This window comes from Mirounga leonina, unplaced genomic scaffold, assembly GCF_011800145.1.
Source record: "Mirounga leonina isolate KUSES-001 unplaced genomic scaffold, KU_Mleo_1.0 Mir_201, whole genome shotgun sequence".
Classification (NCBI taxonomy): Eukaryota; Metazoa; Chordata; class Mammalia; order Carnivora; family Phocidae; genus Mirounga; species Mirounga leonina.
In genome coordinates, this window is record NW_023270504.1 from 11,648,132 (window position 1) to 11,663,825 (window position 15,694).

Sequence of the window (15,694 nt, forward strand, 5' to 3'; positions counted from 1 at the left end):
GCATATGCTGCACACGCACGCTCGCTCTCTCTCTCAAATAAATAAATGCTAAAAAAAATATGTGGGTAGGGCTGCCTGGGTGGCTCAGTCGGTTAAGCGTCCGCCTTCAGCTCAGGTCATGTTCTCAGGGTCCTGGGATGGAGCCCCACGTGGGGCTTCCTACTCAGTGGGGAGTCTGCTTCTCCCTCTCCCTCTACCCCTCCTCCCCATTCATGCTCTCTCTCTCTCTCTCCAAATAAATAAAATCTTAAAAAAAAAAATATGGGGCAGACTACATATACTTATGACACAGAAGGATGTCTAAGATCTATTATTTTAAAATGCAACATACAGAATGCATTGTTGTGTATACAAAAGGAATATATTTATATTTACTGATACTTATTTTTTTAAGATTTTATTTATTTGACAGAGAGAGAGAGCACAGCAGGGGGAGTGGCAGGCAGAGGCAGAGGGAGAAGTAAGCTCCCCAGAGAGCAGGGGGAACCCAATGTGGGACTCGATCCCAGGACCCCAGGATCATAACCTGAGCTGAAGGCAGTCGCTTAACCAACTGAGCCACCCAGGCACCCTATTTACTGATATTTATTAACAAAGGTAGATATGTGCCCTAACAAATCCATAATCTGCTAATTTTTTAGAAGTTCAACAACTGGGGCGCCTGGGTGGCTCAGTTGGTTAAGCGACTGCTTTCGGCTCAGGTCATGAACCTGGAGTCCCTGGATCGAGTCCCGCATCGGGCTCCCTGCTCGGCAGGGAGCCTGCTTCTCCCTCTGACCCCCACCCCATGTGCTCTCTCTCTCTCTCATTCTCTCTGTCTCAGATAAATAAATAAAATCTTTAAAAAAAAAAAAGAAGTTCAAAAACCACTCACCTAATTACTGTGGGGAGAATGAATGACTTGGAAGTTGAGGGAGTTAAGCTTTTTACTTTTCATCTTACAGCCTTGTATCTGTTTTAAGTATTTTATTAAGAGCATATGTTATTTATGTTTTTTAAACAAAGTCAACAGGCTTAGATAGCATATGAACCTTTCTAATTTTCTACTTTATACTCTTCAGAATTTTTTAAACTTCATTTTAATAATTAGCTCATACGATGTTTAACATGACCAAATACTATGTTTATAGCTATCAAACATTAAAGTCAATAACATACCAACATGGGAAAGTGAAAGAAAGGCAGCATGAAAAAAAGGAATACAAAATTGTACATATGGTATGATATGTATGAAAGAAGTAGAATAAAAGATAGTTGATTTTTTAAATAAAATATGGATAGTAAATGGTTTTTCTTCCTAGTCAAAGTTTCAATATCGATATATCTTTTTAGTAAAACTACATTATTTCATGTTCATGTCCCTTGTAAAAGGAAATTCATACACTTAATATATTATTTTCTCATAATAGACTTGCAAAAAAATGACTAATTCAAAATAGTCTGTTTAAAAAAAAAAAAAAACTGCTATTGTGACAACCACTAGAGGGAGGGAGAGATTAGGACCAGGAAGGAAAAACGGTGATATTCTGGGTTGCTGATATTTTCTTTCCCAGGGTTTGGGTTACACAGTATTTGTTCTACAAAAAAATTTATGTTTCATGCATTTTCCTGTTTCTTTGTTGTATCTCACGATTTTTAAAAGGGTGATAAAAATGTATTTATGGCCCATCTGTTATATCAAAGAGCAACTCCTGAGAAGACAAAATCATGAGAAATAACCTGATTCCTTAAATATAGGTCTACCATTACTTCCCCATCTTTGTCACCCACAGGAAAAAAAAAAACAAAACCTTTAAACTTCTCTTTTCCCTCACCTGCAAGCCATTAACTCCTGCATATTTATTTTCTGAAATGTCAAATCCGTGCTTTATTTTCATCTCCCAGGCCACTGTCCTAATTTGGGTGACAGCACCTCTTGTGTGAACTAACATTAACAGTCTCTCCTAGGTTAAGTCTTTCTCAAACATTTTTTATGTGATACTCAGACAAAAATACACATTTATCATCTAATTTAGTACATACTTTCATATGAAACTAAAACAAGCTTCACCAAGCAGTCCTTACCTTATTATCTGCAAGCCTCTCTGATCTATCCTATCACTTTTAACTCATCTTTTTAAACTGTAGTGGTTTCAACCCAGTACACTGATTTAACATCCAATTAGTGTGGGGTAACCACCAGTTTCAAAACCAATGTCCTAAGCGATCACTATTCCCCAATTCAAAACATCTCATTCAACTACTGCTGCCTTCAATACAGCCTGCCACTGCTCTAAATAATACACAATATAACTCACCTGCTTAAAAATATTAACTGGCTTCCCATTATATCCTAGATAATAAAGTACCACCTCCTGCACAAAACCTTCACATCTAACAACTCCCTTTCTCAAAACTCAGTCCCACTTCTCTTCTGTTCACACTCCATTCTGCCCAAAATACTCATGGTCTAGCTGTGTTTCTTTTCCCTCATAGCATAGCTTTGTGAAAGTAGCTTTCATGCCCAGAAATGCTTCCCCATTCCATCTGACCATATCTTTCCTTCAAAGCTCAGTTCAGGTATCCCCTCCTCAATGAAGCCTCCCCTCCTATATTTTCCCATGCCTACCTTCTGTTACAGTTAATCGTACCAAAGAATGCTGCTTAAAATTAGCATCATGCCTGCTATAAAAAATATATACCAGGGGGCACCGGGGTGGCTCAGTCGGTTAAGTATCAGGCTCTTGATTTTGGCGCAGGTCATGGTCTCAGGGTGTGACGTTGAGCCCTGCACTGGGCTCCTTGCTCATCGGGAGTCGGCTTCTCTCTCTCTCTCCCTCTCCTCTGCCCCCTCCTCACCTGCCCACGCTCTTGCTCTCCCTCTCTAAAATAAATAAATAAATCTTTTAAAATATATATATATACACACACACACACATATATATGTCAGAATTACTGAATTTTAGGAAATTACAATTGTTTCAGATCAATTATTCCACTTACAAATGGGGGGGTTGCTGAGGGAGATGGAAGGGGAAGAGTTGGAGGCACGTAGTATTAAAACATACTATGCATAACTTTTATGTATTTCATTTCTCAGGATATTCTACTATTAGTAGTAAAGTAGTAAAAATTGGTGCTGGTAGTAAAATTACTATTAGTAGTAAAGCAATATGAGAGTAATATTAGAGTAGTAAAATTCTATTATTTTCTGCTAGTCTTCTATTTTCCAAAGTAGATACTAATCTCATTTCAGAGATTTAAAACTTGCCAAAGATTACAAATAGCTGGTATCAGGATTCAAAAGCCATCCTCTTTCCACCACATTATGCTGAGGCCCCAAAGAGAGGTCAAGTTGTTTGTTTAGTCCAAGTCACACAGCCATCAATACCTGAAAAGGAACTAGCATATGAGGCTTCTGACTTCTTAGTCACATCTTTTTTTTGAAGATTTTATTTATTTAACAGAGAGAGAGATAGCAAGAGCAGGAACACAAGCAAGAGGAGTGGGAGAGGGAGAAGCAGGCTTCCCACAGAGCAGGGAGCCCGATGTTGGGCTTGATCCCAGGACGCTGGGATCATGACCTGAGCCGAAGGCAGACGGTTAACAACTGAGCCACCTTTTAGTCACATCTTAATAAAAGACATGGGAGCTTATTACATCTTTGGGGAGCCTAGCTGTTGGTAGAGTGTCAACTCTTGCTGTCAAAGTCATGAGTTCAAGCCCCACGTTGGGTATAGAGACTACTTAAAAATATATATTTATATATATGTATATATATACATCTCTGATAGGAGTTTATCAAACATCATACATCTCTCTTAGCTATATTCAACAAAGTCTTAGGGCCTACCACCCACCAAATACTTTATTATTATAAAACACTGAAATCAAAAAGAGGAGGAATAAGAAATGGAAAACTGGACCTAAGTGCTGATATTAAAAGTTATGTTGAATAAAAAACTATGACCTCTTAGATTTATCTACAGGATTCAAGATTCCTATAAATATCATGTCCTTCTGGCACACTTAATACATTACTTAAATCTACCTAAGACTTTTTAGAGACTTCTATCACTTAAAGAACAAACTCTGTTTTTTTTTTAAGATTTATTTATTGATTTGAGAGACTGTGGCACAAGCCGGGGGGGGGGGGGGGGGGGAGAGGGCCTGCAGAGGGAGAGGGAGAAAGAATATCTCAAGCAGACTCCACACCAAGTGTAGCCTGGAGCCGGAAATCATGACCCAAGCTGAAATTAAGAGTCAGATGCTCAACCTACTGAGCCACCCAGGCACCCCCAAACTCATCTTTTTAAAAACAGAAAAAAATAAATAAACCCCACCTGAAACTAAGGTAACAAATTTGTGTCCACTATACTTTAAAAAAACGGGGGGGATTATTAAGTTAGAACACTAAAGGAGACATAGTTTAATAGAACTATATATATTTTGGTTTTGATTCTTCATTTAAAATATTATTAAAGGTGGGACGCCTGGGTGGCTCAGTAGGTTAAGCATCTGCCTTCGGCTCAGGTCATGATCCCGGGGTCCTGCGATCAAGTCCCGCATCAGGTTCCCTGCTCGGCCGGTAGCCTGCTTCTCCTTCTACCTCCCTCTGCTTATGTGCTCTCTGACAAATAAATAAAATCTTAAAAAATAAAAATAAAACAATAGGAGCGCCTGGGTGGCTGAGTCATTAAGCGTCTGCCTCCGGCTCAGGTCATGATCCCGGGGACCTGGGATCAAGCCCCACATCGGGCTCCCTGCTCTGCGGGAAGCCTGCTTCTCCCTCTCCCACTCCCCCTGCTTGTGTTCCCTCTCACTGTGTTCTCTCTGTCAAATAAATAAAATCGTTAAAAAATAAAATAAAATATTATTAAAGGGGCGCCTGGGTGGCTCAGTTGGTTGAACCTCTGCCTTCGGCTCTGGTCATGATCTCAGGGTCCTGGGATCAAGCCCCGCACTGGGCTCCCTGCTCCTCGGGGAGCCTACTTCTCCCTCTCCCCCTGCTTGTGTGTGTGTGTGCTCGCTCTCTGTCAAATAAATAAATGAAATCTTTTTTAAAAAAATAAATATTATCAAATATGAAATATCAAATATCAATATTAAAATAAGAGGGATTATAGGTTTTTTAATAGGATATTTTAGTGACTATCTCCAACATAGCTACGTAAAGAGAAGGAAGGGGATATGAAAACTGCTATGTAGCTACACAACCAAACACAAATACTGGTTTCCAAGATAGTATATGTATGCTTAAAAAATAAATATCAAAACTATGCATCCAAAAACATGACAAACTTGTAGTACAGCAGAAAGAAAACCAGTATGCTTTTTAAATGTTCTTCTGTAGTCTTTGCACATGAATATGAATTTTCATTCCAAAAACACTATGTTGTGATTGTTTTATCTTCCCTATTAGACTGGAATTTCAATAAAATATTATGAAATAAAAAGCACTGTGACTGGTACAGTAGTTGTTTCTGATCTACTCTGCCTACTCTAAGTAGGGTACACTCCAAAAAGCTTACCACCCCTTTTATACTTTATTTTTTCAATCTTGTGTGAATAGGAAAACCAAAAAATTAACTTGTTAAAATCCCATGTAAAAAGAGATATAGCATTCCATGTGTCTGTAAGTTTTGAGTAAAGACTGGGCCCTGTATCATTTTGACTGCATCAAAGTCTTTTTTGCTTGCTTCTGGATTTACCAGTATGTTCCAAATAGTTCAGCTCAGACGTAGTAGCCGGATAAGTATTACTGGACTAAGCTTCTAAGGTATATTAGAAGCATATTTTAATTACATAAAAATTTTAGAAAAAAATTTCTTTGAAAAAAATGGGCTACATACTAGTATTAATCTGTTGAATATATGATACATACTTCCCCTTCTGAAGTGCTAAGTATGACTGTTTTCTTTATACTTCAAAGGAAATAAAAGCAAATCTCAAAAGAAATATTCCCATTGAGATTTACTAAAGAAACCATGAAGCATCATAAAGAAGAGTTTGGAATGACAGAATATGGGAGTCAGATTTTCTCAAGGTGAGAAACCACCAATGAATGACCACCAATTCAGAGTAACAGCTGTCTCAGCTTCTGGATCAAAAGCATTGTTTGCACAGGGAAGGATTATATTTCTAACTCATAATCATCCTTACAGCAAAATAAGTGGTAGTATTTACCTTCGCTGACAAATAAGTAATTAGTTTGGATTAGGAGTCCAAAGGCCTTAAAGTCAAAAGTTGCTGCATAGGAGGGGAAGAATGAAGGGGGGCAAATCGGAGGGGGAGACGAACCATGAGAGACTATGGACTCTGAGAAACAAACTGAGGGTTCTAGAGGGGAGGGGGGTGGAGGGATGGGTTAGCCTAGTGATGGGTATTAAAGAGGGCACATACTGCACGGAGCACTGGGTGTTATACACAAACAATGAATCATGGAACACTACATCTAAAACTAATGATGTAATGTATGGGGATTAACATAACATAATAATAAAAAAAAAGTTGCTGCACAGATAAAAGGTAAGATTCAATCCCAAGTACTTTCTGACAATCAAAAAGTTTGATGTAACCACATTTGTCCCTTTTTTTTACCTACACCTTGGCTTTATTTCACTGAGTTTCACCTTAAAAAAAAAAAAAAGTATCTACCTAATACAGTTATTTGTAGAATGAAATGATAAAATATATACATGACCTAACTCACAACCTGGCACATTGGTACCTAAGCATAGCTATTATTACTGTTCTACAGACAAATACATCATCAGTGGAAACACCAGTTTTCAAAGCTTCAAATTTTAAAGTCTCTACTTAAAAAGTAGCATAGTCTGCCAATACCAAAGTTTCCCAGGAAGCAGCACTGCCTTTAATTAATACCTGTTTAGTTTATAATTGACGACCAGAATATAAATCATTTTAATAAATATAAAACTCTTCTGTAATAAGAGATAATGAATAATAAACTAAAGAAGTTCACAGTTTCAATTTGGAAGTTTTGATTCTGGAAGTTTCAATTAATTTAACTTTCTTAGCATACTAATTTTTTTAAATTACACATGAAAATCATTCTGGATTGACTATGTCCTGTTTAGTTAGCTAACACTCCCTTAAAATTCCAAAATTTTTGTCTAACAATTTTCTATCCCAAAACATATGGCTCCTTTCAATATGCTCAAAACTCTTCTAGGCAGCAAGAACTGAAACTAACACTTCCGAAAGCTCAAGTGTCAGGAACTATTCTGAGCCCTAGAGCACCATTCATGTTTTATTCATCTTTGTATAGGTGACTACTTTAGAATCTGAGATACTGTTAAGTCAATAACACTGCTGAATAAATTAGTCAATAAAATAAAGCAGATAATTTAGCTACTTCTTACATTATTGCTCAGATTTGAAACAAACCCAATATCTCAGCCTTCAAAATTATTAACTATTTTGTGTATGCAAGGAAAATGGAGGTTCACTGTCGTATATCCTGAACCTCTAAAAGTTAAAATACTCAAAATAAATGTCATACTAAATCATAACTTATTAGAAATAAGTTTTTAGAAAACACCTAGATCCCTAAGGATTTTTTTCTCCCAATTTTTGTTCTATGAATACAATGGCACACTGATCGATCTAACATCAAATACGGTTAATTTTACTAATACGACTAAAAAAATTCAGAAATATCGATTCAAATAAAATATGTGTAGTGCTACCTAAGAAACCAATCGAGTAATGCATGACCATGGTTATTACTTTGAAATCGAGTACTCGCCAATCCGAGGATTTGAGAAGATAAAACGCAGGGTGAGACATCAATGGGAGTAAACCGCCGCGGAGGGGGAGGGGCGGGAAGGGAAAGGAAAAGATCAGAAGGATTAATCACCGCATCATCTGTGGAAGGAAAGAGGGTACCTAGGGACGACTGAAGAGGACCCCTTGCAAGGGGAATGGAAAAGGTTCCTTTTGCAGTTAGAAGGGCCTGGGGAGTGGGAGGAGGGGCAACCATCAACAGGAATTTTCCGGGTGTGAATGGGTGCGTCACTTACGTAGCTGCTTCCAGAAAGAAAATTTGCCCTAAGGACAACCTCAATAAGCAATTGTGAAGAAAGGGGGAGTGACCTTCGTAGGTTTTATGGAGGAAACACACGGTCACTTCCCAAAGGACTGAGGAACAAGACGTTCCCGTTGGTTCTCCCCGATCATCAGGGAACTGAAGAGGTTGGGAGAAACACCCCTCCCCCTCCTCCCCCCCCCCGCCTTAAGGCCCAGTCTGAGCTGTGAGAGACCCCGTGCTGAGATGTGGGCGTTACCTGCAGGGTCACCTCCTGAGGGTCCCAGTGCGGCCGCAGGTGTTGCAGGAGGCTGAGGGCCCCCTCCCGGCAGCGCTGCTCCTCCTGATCCTGAACCGTGACGTCCAACTTGGGCACCTCCGGGGAGCCGTGCGGAACGTGGATGTAATTGGCCATGGCCCAGGCGACGGCAGAGACTACCACCACGACGACGGCGACGGCGACCACGAGAACGGCGGGCGCCGACAGGCTGGTGGATCCTTCCGTCCCGGGGCGCCCTCGCAGGAGGGCTAGGGGCGCTCAAACTGACGGGCGAGCGGTAGGAGAATGGCTGGACGCGGCACTTTAGCCGACCCGGGTCTGGACAGCAGCTGAACTGAGCAGCGGATGTTCAGAGGAAAAATTCCGCTCGTCTGCGCTCCACCGCCAGCGACCGCGGAGCATGCCGGGACTGGCCTGACGCTGGCGTCATGCGCAGGGCGGGGCCTCCGTCTGCGTCAGAGGCTGAAGACGACTTTCTAACCTCAAGCACAATGGGCCCGTTGCTGTGAGCTCGGCTTTTCGGTCATAAAACCCTCGGCCCGGCTTGCTGCTAGTCCGAAAACGCAGGCTCGTCCTCAGGCGTGAGCCTGATCTCTGACAAGACCCGAAAGGCTGTGAAGCTTTAGTCAGCTGATCAGGAGCGTTTGGGGGGCTGGGTTTGAGTTATGGCTGAGTTTTTCAGGGAAGCGAGGGGCATGCCCTGAAATAACCCCCGGAAAAGTCTCTGAATTTGGCCTGAGTATGGGCAAGGGGGATTAACTGGATCGCCCTGGTCGCGGAGCTGCTCTGGACTGTTGACCGCACAGTTGGTTGGGCAACTAAATTCCATCGACTGTATACCGAGATCATGGTATTTGGGGCAAACTTGAGATATTTGTGTAAGACAACGACAGGACTTCAAGATTTATTTTTAAGGCCAAATGTTTGACCATACTGAGAATTTTTTTTTTTTTTAAGATTCTATTTATTTCGCCGAGAGAGACACAGCAAGAGAGGGAACACAAGCAGGGGGAGTGGGAGAGGGAGAAGCAGGCTTCCCGCTGAGCAGGGAGCCGGATGCGGGGCTGGAGCCCGATGCAGGGCTCGATCCTGGGACCGTGGGATCACCACCCGAGCGAAAGGCAGACGCCTAAAGACTGAGCCACCCAGGCGCCCCGTACTGAGAATTACTGAGAGCCAGGAAAAACAGGTTGTAGCCTAGGATGAAGATGAAAGAGAAGGAAAGAAAAATAGTTTTGAGACTCAGCACTACAGTGGCTCCATGCCTATTTCAGGGTATTCCTGCATGGACCTTAAAATAGCTACCTTAAAAACTTTTAGCTTCCAAGTTTTATGGTAGCTGTTTCCCCTGTTAAGGTAATATTGGAAACTGGATAATCCAGAAGTAATTTACTGGGACCTCCTAATTTTCTTTATGATTTAGGAAAATGGTGTAAGATGTGACTTATTAATCTGTCTTCCCTGAAATGCTTAGAACAGTGAATATGTTTATTAGTGGTAAATTAAATCACTACCTGGATTCAACTTAATTAACATTCAAGTGCTTAATTACCTCCTTAACATAAGTTTACATTCTGATTGTTCAGAATGAACCTACTTAGTTTTGTAAATCAAAATAAATAGCTCACTATCAATAAGGGTAACTCATAAACTAAAAAGAACAAGAGGGGTGACTGGGTGGCTCAGTTGGTTAAGTGTCCATCTCTTGATTTTGGCTAAGGTTATGAACTCAGAGTGCTGAGATCCAGCCCCCGAGGGGGAGCCTGCTTGAAATTCTCTCCCTCCTTCCTGTGGGAAATAAATAAATAACATTAACGTTTTTAATATTCCAGAATTAATTTTTTTAAATTAATTGGTTGGTTAAGTGTCCAACTCTTGATTTTGGCTAAGGTTATGAACTCAGAGTGGTGAGATCAAGCCCCGGAGGGGGAGCCTGCTTGAAATTCTCTCCCTCTCCCCTTCCTTCCCACCACATGTGGGAAATAAATAAATAAATAAATAAATGTAAACTCATAAACTAAAAAGAACAAGAGGGGTGACTAGGTGGCTCAGTTGGTTAAGTGTCCAACTCTTGATTTTCTCTTTCTCTAAAATAAATAAATAAATTTTAGGGTACCTGGGTGACTCAGTTGGTTAAGTGTCTACCTTCAGCTCAGGTTATGATCTCAGGGTCCTAGGATCCGGCCCCCAGTTGGGCTCCCTACTCAGCAAGGAGTCAGCTTCTCCCTCTCCCTCTGCCCCTCTCTCTGCTCATGCTCCCTCTCTCTCACTCTGTCTCTCAAATAAATACAACCTTTAAAAACATAAAATAAAATAAATAAAAATTTTTTTAAAAGAAGAAAAACAAAATATAGTGTTAAAATACAGCAAGGGACTTGAATCAACATTTTCTAGACTTTGGCTTTTTTTTTTTTTTTTAAATCATGTACTATAAAAAACATTACACATTCCTTCCAATTTTGAGAGAAATAATATACTAATACTTTCACATTTCAGAGGGTATCTCTTGTATTTTTGTACAATTTGTATGTATTTTATACTAAAAGTTGACATTTCAGGAATTTTAGAAATATATTTTGAATTATAATAGCAAATTATTAAAAAATTATTTTGAGGGGCACCTGGCTGACTGAGTCAGTAGAGCATGTGACTCTTGATCTCGGGGTTGTAAGTTTGACCCCCTTGTAAGGTGTAGAGATTACTTAAAAATTAAATCTTAAGAAAAATTATTTTGAGAACTGCACAAGTTTGTAATTTTAAGGAAGCATCCATTAACAGGAAAAAAAAAAAAAAAAACTATTAGGTACCTAAGAATAAAACTAACAAAAGATGTGCAAGGCCTTAATGGATAAAATTATATTAATGGACAAATCTTTTCATAAACAAGAAAACATACATACAAAGATCTGTTTTCACTGAACTAATCAATAACTATAATGTATTAATAATTAAAATCTCAACAGGGTTTTTCACAGAATGTGTTAAAATGACATTAAAACTCATACCAAAACTTAAGGTCCAAGAAAACCTGCTATAATTTGTGGTGGAAGGAGGGTTGCAGAATAAGTTGGGAGAACCCCTTCTACTAGAATTTATTATGTAACAGTTTAGGAATGGCAAATAGACCAGTAGTACCTAATAAAGTTTCCAGAAAAAGACCTACACATATATGAAGTGGCATTAAAAGTTAGGAAAAGATGGGCTAGTCAATAAATATTACTAGAATAATTGCCATTCAGATGGGGGGAAACTTATCCCTCCAGATTATGTATAAAAATTAATTCTGGGGGCGCCTGGTGGCTCAGTCGTTAAGCGTCTGCCTTTGGCTCAGGTCATGATCCCAGGGTCCTGGGATCGAGCCCCACATCAGGCTCCCTGCTCAGCGGGAAGCCTGCTTCTCCCTCTCCCACTCCCCCTGCTTGTGTTCCCTCTCTTTCTGTGTCTCTCTCTGTCAAATAAATAAAATCTTTTTAAAAAATTAATTCTGGAAGATTAAAAATGTTAATGTTATAAACAAAACTTTATATAAGAGGGGTGCCTGGGTGGCTCAGCCGGTTGAGTATCTGACCCTTGATTTAGGTTCAGGTCATGATTTTGGGGGTGCAGGATTGAACCCTGTGGCAGGCTCCACACTCAGTGGGGAGTCTGCTCCTCTCCTTCTCCCTCTCTCTCTGCCGCAGCTCATGCAAACATAAGAGCACCCATTCTCTCTCTCTCTAAAATAAATACATAAATATTTAAAATATATATATAAGAAATGTCCCTTCTTATCAACTTGATCTATATATTCGATGCAGTTCCAATGCAAATCCCAACAAGTTATTTTTGTGCATATTGACAAACTGATTGTAAAGTTTATATGGAAAGGAAAAGGACCCAGATTAGTCAATGAAATACTGAAGAAGAACAAAGTCATAAGAGAGACGCTACCCAACTTCAAGACTTACTATAAAGCTACAGTGATCAAGACAGTGAAGTATTCGCAAAGAATAGACAAATTAATGGAACATGATAGTGCAGAAATATATTCACATAAATATAGTTAACTGATCTTTGAAAAAGGAGCATAAGGCAATTCTTGGAGGAAGGATAATTTTTTCAATAAATGGTGCTGGAAGGACTTGATGTCCATACACAAGAAAAGAGGAATCTAGACATAGACTTGAAATCTTTCTGAAAATTAACTCAAAATGGATTATAGACCTAAATGTAAAACAAAACTATAAAATTCTTAAGACAAAACATAGGAGAAAATCTAAGTGACCTTGGGTTTAGATACATCAAAAACATAATCCATGAAAGAAAAATTGGTGAGTTGGACTTCATTAAAATTAAGAACTTTTGCTCTGTGAAAAACAGTTAAGAAAATGAAAAGTCAAACCACATGACTGGGACAAAATAATTTGCAAAACACTTATCTGATAAAAGATTTGTGTCCAAAGTATATAAAGAACTCTTAATAGGAGAAAAAAATTTTCAAAATGGGCAAAGGAGGGGGCGCCTGGGTGGCTCATTCAGTTAAGCGTCAGACTCTAAATTTCAGCTCAGGTCATGATCTCAGGGTCATGAGATTGAGCCCCATGTTGAACCTGCTTAAGATTCTCTCTCCCCTCTCCTTCTGCCCTGCTCCCTAAGCGCTCTCTCTCCCTCCCTCTTTCTCTCTCTCTCTCAAATAAATCAATCTTAAAAAAAAAAAAAATACCTGAGCTGAAATCAAGAATAAGAAGCTTAACTGACTGAGCCGCCCAGGCACCACAGGACTGATAAGTTTTTTATAATATAATTGCCTATGTAATATGATTAAAAAAGAACTATTATTCAGAATACCACTAATAAGAAAACCAAACCACTCAATAGAAAAATGGGCAAAGAATATCAATTCTCAGAAGATGAAATCCAAACAGCCAATAAGCTTAGGAAAATAATCAAAGTAATGCAAATTAAAACAATAATGAGATACCATTTTATATCCATTAGATTAGAAAAAATTGAATTCCTATAATGCCAATTTACATTATTATTTTCTTTCCAATTGTACATTATTGATGGGAAAGTAAATTTATTTGGAAAAAAAACTTTGGAGAGCAATATTGCAATATTTAAAAAAATTGAAAATAGGTAGGTATTCTTTACCACTCACAAATTTCCAATTCCAGATACATACAAAAGTCCCACACATATACATGAGAAAGTGTGCAAGAATGTATTCTGCAGTACTGTTCAAAATAGCTAAAACTGTCAACAACCTAGCTATCCTTCATTAGGGAAATGATTGGATGAAGATAGATGATGATGATGATGATGATGATGATAGATAGATAGATAGATAGATAGATAGATAGATAGATAAAGAATATCCTACAATGGGGTGCCTCGGTGGCTCAGTCATTAAGTGTCTGCCTTTGGCTCAGGTCATGATCCCAGGGTCCTGGGATAGAGCCCCACATCGGGCTCCCAGCTCATCGGGAAGACTGCTTCTCCCTCTCCCACTCCCCCTGCTTGTGTTCCCTCTCTCACTATCTATCTGTCAAATAAATAAATAAAATCTTTTTTTTTAAAGATTTTATTTATTTATTTCACAGAGAGAGAGATAGCGAGAGCAGGAACAGAAGCAGGGGGAGTGGGAGAGGGAGAAGCGGGCTTCCCGCCGAGCAGGGAGCCCTATGTGGGACTCGATCCCAGGACCCTGGGACCATGACCTGAGCCGAAGGCAGACGCTTAACGACTGAGCCACCCAGGCACCCTAAATAAATAAAATCTTAAAAAAAAAGAATATCCTACAACAAAATAAAGATGGCAGGTGGAATATATGCATGTATTTACGCATACATTTAGGAGATAACAGTGGTGCTAGAAGTCAGAAATCAAGCAGTGGCTCTTGGAATCCAACAGCACCTCTGGTTAGTTTCCAAACAACTGGCTTCTCTGTCTTTTCTCTTTCCACCTGTTTTTATCTCTATTTTGCTTCTTTTTTTTTTTTTTTAAAGATTTTATTTATTTATTTGCAGAGATATAGCAAGAGAGGGAACACAAGCAGGGGGAGTGGGAGAGGAAGAAGCAGGCTTCCCGCTGAGCAGGGAGCCTGATGCGGGGTCCCAGGACCCTGGGATCATGACCTGAGCTGAAGGCAGACGCTTAACGACTGAGCCACCCAGGCACCCCTCTATTTTGCTTCTAATTATCTGTTTTTGCTTCCTTGTGATTTCTGCCTATTCATCTTTCTCCATGTATGTCCCTAACATTCAGATCTCACCCAAAAATTTTTCCCAGGAAGGTCTTCCCATTGCTTCCTTTATCACAACAAGCTCTTTTTTTTTTCCTTAAGATTTTATTTATTTGAGAAAGTGTATGTGTGTGAACGAGTTGGCGGGGGGCAGAGGGAGAGGGAGAAGCAGACTCCCTGCTGAGCAGGGCTGGATCCCAGGACCCTGAGATCATGACCTGAGCTGAAGTCAGACACTTAAACAACTGAGCCACCCAGGCACACCCCAAGCTGTTTTATTTTTTAGGTGTCACTTATCACCACATAAGTTATCTTGAAATCAACATACTTGGGGCGCCTGGGTGGCTCAGTTGTTAAGGGTCTGCCTTCGGCTCAGGTCATGATCCCAGGGTCCTGGGATAGAGCCCCACATCGGGCTCCCTGCTGAGCAGGATACCTGCTTCTCCCTCTCCCACTCCCGCTGCTTGTGTTCCCTCTCTCGCTGTGTCTCTCTCTGTCAAATAAATAAATGGAATCTAAAAAAAAAAAAAAAGAAATTCTTAATTAAAAAAAAAGAAATCAACATACTTACTTTTTTAGAATCTATCTTTTGTACTACAATATTACCTCCAGGAGAGCAAAGCCACAGTCTATCTTGTCTATTGCCACACTGCCTGGAATAGTGCCTAGAACATAAAAGGTACTCAATAAATAAATGCTTAAGCCAGGATGCCTGGGTGGCTCAGTCGTCGTTGGGCGTCTGCCTTCGGCTCAGGTCATGGTCCCAGGGTCCTGGGATTGAGCCCCACATCAGGCTCCCTGCTCAGTGGGAAGCCTGCTTCTCCCTCTCCCACTCCCCTTGCTTGTGTTCCCTCTCTCGCTGTGTCTCTCTCTGTCAAAGAAATAAATAAAATATTTAAAAATAAAAAAATAAAAATAAATAAATGCTTAAGCCCACCTAGTTAGCTCCTGAAATTCTGCCAGTCATACACAAGAATAACCCTCAGTCAAGGGTTGTATTTTCTCATCCCCATAGAGTACTCTGATGATGTTGAGCTGTTCTACCTGATAATTTCCTAGGCCACAGGCCAGCCCATACATTATCTCTGGCTTTGGAACAAATTCGTTGCTGCAGGGTATCATTAAATCTGCCCAGCACTTTGCAACAGGTCTAGAGTATAGA

The 15,694-nt window shown here is 39.9% G+C and overlaps 1 protein-coding gene across 1 annotated transcript in view; it reads right to left on the reverse strand.

Annotated features, from left to right (window-relative positions):
- Positions 1-8,676, reverse strand: part of ETNK1 (ethanolamine kinase 1) — a 59,466-nt gene extending 50,790 nt beyond the window's left edge. Inside the window, exon 1 of the mRNA XM_035028075.1 lies at positions 8,289-8,676. Coding sequence (XP_034883966.1) covers positions 8,289-8,444 — 156 coding nt within the window. The 5' untranslated portion in view covers positions 8,445-8,676. The remainder of the gene's footprint in view (positions 1-8,288) is intronic.
- Between the last annotated feature and the right edge of the window lie 7,018 nt (positions 8,677-15,694).